This window comes from Triticum aestivum, chromosome 3D (genome assembly GCF_018294505.1).
Source record: "Triticum aestivum cultivar Chinese Spring chromosome 3D, IWGSC CS RefSeq v2.1, whole genome shotgun sequence".
NCBI classification, from domain to species: Eukaryota; Viridiplantae; Streptophyta; class Magnoliopsida; order Poales; family Poaceae; genus Triticum; species Triticum aestivum.
The window spans coordinates 443,705,739-443,716,333 of record NC_057802.1 but is presented as its reverse complement, the minus strand read 5'-3'; the positions used below and the strand labels follow the sequence as shown (position 1 = coordinate 443,716,333).

At 48.4% G+C, this 10,595-nt stretch overlaps 2 protein-coding genes across 4 annotated transcripts; both read left to right on the top strand.

The window, feature by feature from the left end:
• The first annotated feature begins 456 nt into the window (after nucleotides 1-456).
• On the top strand, nucleotides 457-4,771 carry LOC123079517 (ABSCISIC ACID-INSENSITIVE 5-like protein 2). 3 transcript variants are annotated; one of them, XM_044502289.1, is made up of 5 exons: nucleotides 457-718; nucleotides 783-1,742; nucleotides 1,976-2,047; nucleotides 3,618-3,727; nucleotides 4,389-4,771. In XM_044502289.1, the coding sequence occupies exons 2-5, from the start codon at nucleotides 882-884 to the stop codon at nucleotides 4,393-4,395; spliced, it is 1,050 nt and encodes a 349-aa protein (XP_044358224.1). In that variant the 5' UTR covers nucleotides 457-718; nucleotides 783-881; the 3' UTR covers nucleotides 4,396-4,771. The 3 variants fall into 3 exon arrangements, with proteins under 3 accessions (XP_044358224.1, XP_044358226.1, XP_044358225.1); XM_044502291.1 differs by lacking the exon at nucleotides 3,618-3,727 and having other exon boundaries at nucleotides 461-718; XM_044502290.1 differs by lacking the exon at nucleotides 3,618-3,727 and having other exon boundaries at nucleotides 461-1,742.
• A 2,076-nt stretch (nucleotides 4,772-6,847) lies between these two features.
• On the top strand, nucleotides 6,848-8,308 carry LOC123079516 (protein RETICULATA-RELATED 3, chloroplastic). Its single transcript, XM_044502288.1, has one exon. It carries the CDS (start codon nucleotides 7,003-7,005, stop codon nucleotides 8,068-8,070), a length of 1,068 nt encoding a protein of 355 aa, XP_044358223.1. The 5' UTR covers nucleotides 6,848-7,002; the 3' UTR covers nucleotides 8,071-8,308.
• Nucleotides 8,309-10,595: the final 2,287 nt, after the last annotated feature.

The window sequence follows — 10,595 nt, the reverse complement described above, 5'->3', positions numbered from 1 at the left end:
CTTCATTGACGATGGTTAATGCTCTGGTGCACTGGTCCTTTGGGGCCTTAGCACGATGAGTTCCTGACTGTCTACTACAACAAGGTTTGTCCGGCTTTCGCCGAGAGAGGGGCAATGACGGCGGCGTAACTCCGGCTCGCTCCAGTGCTTGTAGTCTTCGGTAGGTGGTTCATAGGCCTGATTGTAATTTTTATTACCTCTTGTGTTCTCTGTACTGTCATGATTGATGAATAGATTGTAAATTTCTCTAGCAAAAATAATAATACACACACCCTTAAAACTAGTGGCAACCTTTTCTTTTTACAGGAAACACGGTCAATCTCATTAACTAAACTAGACTAGCGAGAGCGCTGACAACGATTACATGTAAACTTGGTCACCATCACTGACCTCTCGACTTGCTACAACTCTTAACCCGTGTTGTGTTGAACAAAGAGGCCATATCCCACTTCTGTTTATGTATTTCTTCTGCCACAGTCCCATACCTTCGTTTCTCCTCCTCTCCACGGCGACCTACCCACCCGACCCAGCCCGCCTTGAAATCTCTCCCGCCGCCGCGCCGTACGCCGTAGCTTAGCGCCACCGCCCGTCGCCACAATCCCCTCCGCCTCTCACGCGCGTCGTCGCCACCGCCGTCCGCGCCCTTCCCCACCGCGGCATCGCGCCCCTGCTGTCTCCAGTCCACCCCGCCCTCAATCTCTAGCCATTGGGCTCTGAGGTACGGCACGAGCTTGTTTTCACCCAGTGATTCGTTACACCACACTGACCTCGGCAGTTCTTAGGCGCGCCGGCGCGCATCCGGCACACCCTAGATCCGCCCCCGGAACCCGGAGGTCTCGCCGCGGTAGAAATCGGGCGGAGGTAGGACTGTGTACCCATCCATGGGGAGTCGGAAAATGGCGTCACAGCCCGGGCGCGGCGCCGGCGCCGGCGACGACGCCGGCACGTCGCAGCGCGGGCAGGTGCAGAGCCTGGCGAGGCAGGGGTCTCTGTACAGCCTCACCCTCGACGAGGTGCAGAACCATCTGGGAGAGCCCCTGCAGAGCATGAACCTCGATGAGCTGCTCAGGACCGTGTTTCCTGACGACATGGAGCCCGATGGCGCGACCACCAGCCAGTATGTGCCGAGCTCAAGCCTCCTGCGCCAGGGCAGCATCACGATGCCGACCGAGCTCAGCAAGAAGACGGTGGATGAGGTGTGGAAGGGCATCCAGGAGACACCCAAGAGGAGTGTCCAGGGGAGTGGCCGGCGCAAGCGGGAGAGGCAGCCCACACTCGGGGAGATGACACTCGAGGATTTCTTGGTCCAAGCAGGGGTTGTCACCCAAGGATTTCTCAAGGACACTGGCGATGCTGGCAATTTGGGTCTGGTGGGGAGAGGTGCCACAGCAGCCGGAGCCGCCGATTTGACATCTGGGGCGCAGTGGTTAGGCCAGTACCAGCAGCAGATTGCAGCTGCAGCCGTCAGCACTCATCAGCATGGCCAGCAAATTGTGCCAGCTGCTTATATGCCCATTCAGTTTGTCCCTCAGCCGCTGAATGTTGTTGGCCCTGGTGCCTCTGTGGGGTCTGCTTACTCTGATGGCCAGAGTACATCACCAATCAGTCCAATATCTGATTCTCAGACACCTGGGAGAAAGCGTGGTGTATCAGGAGATATCCCGAATAAGTTTGTGGAGAGAAGGCAGAAGAGAATGATCAAGAATAGGGAGTCGGCTGCCCGTTCAAGGGCTAGGAAGCAGGTATACCTCTTTTTTTTTTTCTCTCTAGTTCTTTCTATACAGCAATGCTCTAACTATAGATCAAGATTCTTGAAAGGTTATCAATGGTACTTGTCTGAATTTGTCTTCTCTTGTGATCTGTGATCTGAAAATTGTTACAATATCTTCTCAAAATAAATAAATGTTACAACATGCTTACTTAAGTTTTCCATAATTGTGTAGGTTCAGTATTACTTACCTTGTATTTGCAACAGGCCTACACTAATGAACTCGAAAACAAGGTATCCCGTTTAGAAGAGGAGAATGAGAGGCTAAAGAAGCAAAAGGTATTTTCTTTTCAATACAAGTTTACCAAAATGCTGCACTTTTCAGTAGAAGTCAGACTACCTGATAAGTAGTAGGGAATAGATGTGATTGCTCATAGTGTCAATTTCATAGTTCGCACTGTTAAGCACTTAAGCTATCCCCTTCTGGTGTATGGGTATGAGAGTATCATAGTTCTATAATCCTATGTATTTGCTTCCACTACTGGGGCCCAACCATTACTATGTGGGAGCAAATAAAACGCACGAGCTCTCAAATAATGCCGCGCTTTTCAGTAGAAGTCAGACTACTGCGTTTTAGTCTGGGATAACTACAATCTGGTGTACAATGGACAATTCGACCTGTTGGAATATGTAATTAATAGGTTAATTATGAACTACGAGGCAACCACTTTTCTATTGGATATTGGAGTTTACCTTGTATTTACCTCAATTTTCATGCTAACCGAATAGGGTCACACTATGCTAGTACATGGTAGAAAAGGAAAAACTATAAAACAATAGGGGCTCATTTGATTTCATTAGAGAACTGTTTTAAATTCTTTTTGGATATTCTAATGAACGCTTCTGATCTGCTCCTTGCATTAGAAATTTTAACACAATAATTCTGCGGTCTAGCTCTAAAGGTAGGAGTGTACTCCCTCCGTTTCTAAATACAAGTCCTTTTAGGGATTCAATACGAACTACATACAGATGTATGTAGGCATATTTTAGAGTGTAGATTCACTTATTTTACTTCGTATGTAGTCCATATTGAAATCTCTAAAAAGACTTATATTTAGGAACAGAGGGAGTACTTCAGTTATTAGTTACAATAGAGGGGTAGGAACCAGGAACTGTCTGCTGCAGATTTTTGGGATGACATAGACCAGAATACCTGATAATGTTGTAAAAAGAGTGATACAAGGGAAATGCATATTACAAGAGTTGTATAGTCCTGATTGCCCTGAAACAAAGATATACATCTGATTATATGTGAATGCATATATAATCAGCAGGGTTATGCATTAAGTGAGATACTCCTGATTATGAATGTCTACACGGGAGTATTGTTGTTTTTTAGAGAGAGTGGGAGGATTTGTTACCATGGACATGTCAGGTTATGATCAGCAGGATGTTATGTACCTGCCTACCTGTTGCTCAGTTAATCTGCGGGATTAGTTACCATATTCCCGGAAACATATGGGAGTCAAAGAGAGAAACCTGGGCGAGCGGAAAACGGAGGAGTGGAGCGAAACGACACGCGGCGCAGGGAGTTGTTTGACTAACCCAGGAACATCGGTTGCAGGGACAGTAGGGGCCCTTACCGCGACCTTTCACTGACATACGAGGTTCACTCTGAGAATAAAACGAAGGAGCTCTCCCAGAGCTCTATTCCTAGGGAGCGTAGAACCTTTAGGGACACTTCAAGAGCGTGACTGAAAAATAATATCACAGTGCTAACATGGTACTATGTGATGTTAGAAATAGTGTGGTGTTGCAAGGGAAAGCGAGTTTCTCTCCAGTCTCTGCAACATAATTTTATCTAAAAGATTATATTGCCACCATCATTTAGGGCCTCTTTGATTTGCAGGATTTCCAAAACGCGGGAATAGGAATAGAGTGGGCATGTCATCTTCAGTACTACAGGATTGTGAGGATGTTTGATTGTGCACGGGAAAAACGGAGGATTCTTTCAAAGTGGTAGGAGTGGATGCAAATTTTCCCATGAAATCTAGTGCAAATGATCCTAAGGAAAAGTTCCTATGGTTTGCAAGTCTACGAATCAAAGAACCCACATAGGAAAAATTCCTAAGGATTAGAATTCTCCAAAATACCTTCGCAGATCCTTTGAATCTTGTGAGTGAGGGATATCCGGATATGTATCATGTATCGACTGTCTGCTTCTTCTTTTTTGAAATGACTGTCTGCTTCTTCGGAAGTGTAGATTTGATTACTGCACCATTTTGTGGGTTCTGGTTTTAGTTGTAGAGATATATTAATTATACAATGATTGTAAGTGGTAATTGAGTGGAATGATCTCTTTTAGGTGCTTTAAGATTAGGAGGAATCTGTCAGATTGAAACATGTTTATAGAACTCACATTTCATTTTCTGGTACTGCATAATTTCAGTACATTATTCATCTCTTTTGTGGCGAAAAATAGTACGGAATACATGGTAGCCCTTTATCACTGATACAAGGGTCGTGGCACCAGGGGTTAATTAACAATCTGTCAACAAATTTCTTGTGCTTATTTCCTATCTAATCCTGCTTTCAGCCAAATGTTTATCCACTCTGATGCTATTAGCAAATCTTCCATGCATAACATTGACATGCTGACCTTTTTCTGCCCTATCTTCAGGAGTTGAACATGATGCTTTGCTCGGTGCCTCTACCAGAACCCAAGTATCAACTCAGGAGAACATGCTCGGCCGCTTTCTGACTCTGTCCAGAATACTTTGCCTTGTAGATTTTAAAGTGGCGGCGCTCGTAAGTTTTGCCTGTTTGGTTAGAATCGTTTGCGAGCCTGGGAGTTCCTTTTTGGCTTATCCTTGCCCAGTGATTTCCGGTGTGTAGATCAGCGGGAGCCTAGCATGTGCTGTGTTAGCACTTGGCACTTTTATTTACCTGTGTGCGGAGGCCCTGCCACCAGCCTAGTATGTAAATCTGCTGGACACATTTTAAAGTTATCAGAGCTTTCTTGGCATGGGCTGCTCTTTCATGTAAATGCAGAGCGGTATGCAATTTGCTCTCTTTTTAACTTTCGAAAAGTGCGAGTTACATTGCCTGAATACTTCTGACTCAGGTGAACGACCGTAGGATACAAGACATTTGGAATGTGAAGAATTCACATGAAACAGTTCAATGAGATTCGGTTTCTTGATATTGCTTCCGCCTCTTGACTCTGTTTTCAAAGCCATTTAGACTTGTGTGCCTCGACGAAATGAACAACTTCCTCCTTGGGCGGAAGTTTAGACTCCCGCCCAACTTCTGTCTTCCTCCTTGCGCGGGCCGTCGAGCTTGCATATGATCTCCGATCAAGACGTCCCAAATATCAAACTTGTGTGCCTCGACGAGATGAACAACTCTCATGTTGGTCACTTTTTCAAATAAGGCCATCTTGAATACTTTTCGAGGTCATATTTACCTTTCAGTCGGACCCGGTCTTGCAGCAGACTGGATTATCCGAGTCTCGTAGTGAATTTGCAGGCCATATACTATTTCTGATGATGATGACTCCAAAACCAAAGATTACCGTTTTGGCGATACGCACAACTTCTGTATTGAACACTTCTCCATCCGAGGTCATCTTGATAAACTTTCGGGCACATGTTCAGTTTCACTCGGATTTGAGCTCATCCACTCGGATATTAGAGTCTTTCACTCGGATCGTCCGACGGTACTTTTTCACTCGGATGTTAGAACCTTTCATTCGGATGACTATATTTTCACTCGGAGGTCAATCTTTCACTCGGATGACTATAATTTCACTCGGAAGGTAATATCTTACTCGATCGACAAGTTTTCATTCCGACGGTAATCTTTTTCACTCGGAATATTTTCACCTGGAGGACAATTTCACTCGGATGACTATATTTTCACTCGGATGATAATAAGTTCACTCGGACGGCAAACTTTCACTCGATCGGTAAGTTTCACTCGGATGGTAAGCTTTTCACTCGGATTTCCCGACTGAAAACATAGCATGATCTTGATTTGTCTCTCCAAGTCTCATATGACCTCGGATTGAGACGAGTTATATATGAAAATCGATCGGCTCGATGAGACGAAACTTTCTTGTGTTGAAGGTTTCTCGATTAAAGGCCTGCTTGAGGGCCGAATTCCTAGCGTGACCCATCAGACATGGTGTCTGGTACCTCGCGCCATATTTCCGTTTAGGTTCGGTCTGAAGTGTATTGCCTCTAACTTTTGCATATGAACTCGGATTGAGATGATTATATATTAAAATCGATTGCCTCGACGAAACGAATACAATTTCTTTAGAGTGCTTCTTCATCCAAGGTAGTCTTGAATGCGTGATCGGCCGAAAACCACTTGGAACATTGAATTCTGCCACTCGGAGTATAATTTCGATCCCTAAGATGGGTTCGGATGATGATAACTTAAACATCAAAGTTGTTCCATTCGGCGATGTGAAACTTTCCATGCTGAAAACCCTTTCACCCGAAGCCATCTCATTTTCTTTTATGCCATGCCAAAATCTGATGTCAACAACACAGAAACCGAGGACGCGCTATATTTTGGAACGGATGGAGTATGTATATATACATTCATATGTAATCCGTATTGAAATCTCTAAAAACACTTCTTTTATAAATCGGAGGGAGTAGTTCCTATAGGGTAGGAGTGGAGTGGAGTTGTGGTTCCTTGTAATCATGCCATTTGCCATGTAAAACTTGTTTGGTGGTGGGGTTGTTGTCGCGTTCTTCTCTAATATTACCTCCGTCCCAAATTACGTATCTTAAATTTATCTACATACGGATGTATTTAGATACGTTTGTCCCGAATCATCTGTTTTAGAGTTGTATAGATACAGATGTATCGACATATAGTGAAGTACCATATGATACGTACGAGTGTGCGTATTTGAGAAAAAAAAACTCGGACCGTTCCAATCACGCAAGAGTGTGAATCAAACGAAAACTCAGGCAAAATTTTCAGAGCTTGGAGGTCCAACGAATTTTCAGAGGAAGCAAACAAAGCGAAATTCTTTGTTGGGGAGCTGAGGTCCGCAGCCGGCACTGTGCGCTTTCTTTTTCCCCACGAGCGGCGGCCCCGTCCCGTAGGTCAGGTGTCGCGCTGTCGCGGCACGTATACATATTGCGCCGCGCACCCACTCCCCACCGAACCACCGCACCACATCACACCAACCCCCAAAACCTCCCCGCATCTGGCGCCTCTCCCCCGCCGCCGCCGCCGCCGAGGACACCGAGCTTCTCCCCCGCCTGATCGCCATGGCCGCCCCGACGGCCTTCGCCGCCGCCAAGTTCCTCCCCTCCGCCCACCTCGACTCCTCCGCCCGCCTCGCGCCGCTCCGCGCCGCCCCGACCTCCAACCTCGCCTTCTCCCCGCTGCCCGCCTCCTCCTCGGCACTCCTCGCCCTCCGCTCAGCTTCCCCGTCCCCGTCCCCATCCGGGCCGGGAGGGAAGCTGCCCCCGCCCCCGCCCCCGCGCTCCTACGGCGGCGGCGGCGGCGGATCTGGCGACGCAGCGGACTCCGGGGGCGCCAGCGACGGCGCCGGCGGCCGCGCAGGCATCCTCGGCATGTTCCTCGCCGGGTGGGCGGCCCGCGTCGCCGCGGATCCCCAGTTCCCGTTCAAGGTGCTCATGGAGGAGCTGGTCGGCGTCACCGCCTGCGTGCTCGGCGACATGTCGTCCCGCCCCAACTTCGGCCTCAACGAGCTCGACTTCGTCTTCTCCACCCTCGTTGTCGGATCCATCCTCAACTTCGTGCTCATGTACATGCTCGCTCCCACAGCCGGGGTCTCCGCCGCCGCCTCTGCCGCCGCCTCTGCCGCCGTCTCCTCCCTCCCCAGCCACATGTTCGAGCCGGGTGCTTACTCGCTCGGCTCCCGCGTCGCGACCCTCGTGTCCAAGGGCACCACGTTCGCGGTGGTGGGGTTCGGGGCCGGGCTCATGGGCACCGCGATCTCCAACGGGCTCATCGCCTTGAGGAAGCGCATGGACCCGGCCTTCGAGACCCCCAACAAGGCGCCGCCCACGCTGCTCAACGCAGGCACCTGGGCGCTCCACATGGGCATCAGCAGCAACCTGCGATACCAGACCCTGAATGGGGTCGAGTTCCTCCTTGGCAATGTCATGCCACCCCCGGTCTTCAAGGTGTCCGTGATCGCACTCCGTTGCATGAACAACGTGCTTGGTGGGATGTCCTTCGTGTTGCTTGCAAGGCTCACTGGTGCGCAGAAATCAGATAAGCCGGCATCTTCTGATTCAGAAGCCAAGGAGAGATTGATAGCTGAGGGCGATGCCATTGCTGCTAATGTTAGCAGTGAGGACAAGTGATTTGGGTATAGTAGACGGTAAGTAGGTCGGGGCATGCTTGCTTGCGTTGTGCATCGCCCTAGCCTCCTTTGCTTGGACACAGGCCAAGAAACTTGTAGATGGTAAGTCGGTCGGTTGGTTGGTAATAATGAGTGAGGCTTGAAATATTTTGTTCAGTCAGTTCATGGTGATTTGGTGTTATGAGATGGCTTGCTTAGATGATCTTAGAATAAAGTTTTATCATTCTCCCGTGTGCTCATTTGGTCAATTATTCATCTGCAGTCTTTACTTATTCACAGTCTTTACTTATTCAGTAGTTCATGTTGATCTGTTTGCTTGCATTTTCTGATACTAACCAACTTTATAAGATGTGAGTATATACTGATATTTGATGACAAGATGTTTATGAGTTGGGTAAACTTATTGATGCAATGAGGCCACAGAGCCAAATTTAGCCACAACAGTGTGCTGAGATGATCTACTAAATTAAATTTCTGTATATGCTAGTGTTGTAACTTTGGACTACTCCGACAGGTTACATTGTACTATCTCAGTATTCTTTTAAGCAATTTGCATTTCTTTTGGTAATCGAAAGGATGTATCAGTCTGGTGGCAATGTGTTTGAAAGTTATAATTTCCTGCTTAGCTAGGATACTTGAGAATGATTGTATCTCGGTCTGAAGTTTCTACGGGATTTTCCTGGGGAGTATATGCGTCGGCACTGAGTAGTGGCTCATAATTTCCCCACATCATGGCCATTTTCATGTATGCACATTGACATTCCACGGTTGTAGTTTTAGTCCTTGTGTCTGGGCTTCTAAAAAGGAGCCGTTGCTTGGGGGAACTAAATCTTGATGTGATTAGTGTTTCAGATTTCAGAAGGCTAACCTTTCTGCTGACATTGTTTCAAAATTCAAAATAGCAATAGTTTGCACTGCTGCTTTTTTCGATGCTGTCCTTGTTGCATGAAAGCTTCGGAAGTATTGGCTGGTCGTGCCTCTTGTAGATTGCTGTGTAGGCGTGGGAAAGTTGCAACAAGAAAGGAATATATGGTGCGATTTTTCATGGTTGGAGCCGTTCGGGTCTCTAGAGTCTAGACCTGGCAGAGTCGATTTTCCCCTTGAGATCTTGTCCCTCGGCGCATAGTGTCTCGACAAGTTTCTCACGAGGGTTTGAGTGCGACATCGTTGTTGGTGTATGGTGAGGTTCCAATTGTTGTGCGCCGTGGTTGGTGAAGCAAAGTTGGAAGCGACGGTGACTTGTAAAAGGCGACCGGAATTTCTACATGGAAACAGTAGGCTCCGTGCAAATGCAGCAGCGCATCAACTGCGACTGGTTGCGGCGCCTCAGCAGCAGCTGCAGCTCAACGCTACTTTCTTTGTTGAAAGGTAGAAAACTGCTGCTGTTTTCTACGTGCAAGTTTGAGACGTGAGGTTAACTGAAATGAACTGGAACCTAGCCCACCTCAGAATTCTCCAATTTTTAGGGGCGTTTTGGCCGTTTCCTAGCAAAAAAGATCCTGCGAAATTCGTACTACGATTGGAATTTCGCATTCAACGTGATGGTCAGGCAGTTGGTGCCTAGAGTGGGTCGACGTGACGCGCGCGGCATGGACACTGACGCAACAGGGCAGAGAAGCTGCTCGTTCGTTACAAATGGTCGGATGTCATCGCTAGAGAGCATCATTTTCTCGCGTGGAATCTGATCGCGGGAGGACGCGTTTCTTACAGTACTCCCTCCGTTCAGAAATACTTGTCGAAGAAATGGATGCAAACTAAAATACATTTAGATTCATCCATTCCTTGGATAAGTATTTCCGGACGGAAGGAGTACCTCGCGGAAGAGTGGGGGGAATTCAGTCGCCAAACGCAGTGCGAGAGGAATAAATGCCCTCGTGCCCCACTTTCGTCGGATCGGAAACGTGTCGCTCCCGTGGCATCGGCCTGGGAGGGAGCGTGAGGCCACGATCCCGGTTAGTTTCGGGCGAGACCCGTCTAGGTGCTCTGTATCGCCATCAAGGGCGAAGCTGGGTGGTCAAGCTGGTCCGTCCAACGGGCATTTTCGGCGGCAGGTGGCGCGCGCGTTGGTGCGCGTGGCGGCATGTGGAGGCCGGGCCGGGACCGCCGTCTGCCCTCGACTTCTGCCTCTCCTTGTGCAGATTTGCGCCACATGGACGTCCGTCCGTCCGGCGGTCCAGTCCGGGGTTGTTCACGCATCGGGCAGGACCGGTGGGTGTCTGTTTCTCTTCGCACGCTATACCCAGCGAAGCTAAGAGCATCTCCAATAAATTCAAATGTAAAAATAATTAATTTTTGGACCGTCTGGATAAAAAACGCTGCTCCAACAGACGATTCATATGTAAAACAAATTGGACCGCGGCTTTTTCATGATGTAAATGCAACACCTCGCGATGCAAATATACATCACGAGATGCATCTGGTCCAAAACCAGCCGCCGCCCGCGAACGTCCAACCGCCACTTCATTTCCTTTCCGTGCCCGCCCGCCCCCAACCTCCCGCCCGTCCGCCGCCGCCCCGCCACCGCCC

What these genes read in the sequence shown, in the direction of transcription:
- LOC123079517 (XM_044502289.1), top strand. Translation starts at nt 882, where the DNA reads ATGGGGAGTCGGAAAATGGCGTCACAGCCCGGGCGCGGCGCCGGCGCC. An exon ending in GTTCAAGGGCTAGGAAGCAG is followed by an intron (nt 1,743 to 1,975) that starts GTATACCTCTTT and finishes TATTTGCAACAG; the next exon opens with GCCTACACTAATGAACTCGA. An exon ending in AGAGGCTAAAGAAGCAAAAG is followed by an intron (nt 2,048 to 3,617) that starts GTATTTTCTTTT and finishes TTTGATTTGCAG; the next exon opens with GATTTCCAAAACGCGGGAAT.
- LOC123079516 (XM_044502288.1), top strand. Translation starts at nt 7,003, where the DNA reads ATGGCCGCCCCGACGGCCTTCGCCGCCGCCAAGTTCCTCCCCTCCGCC.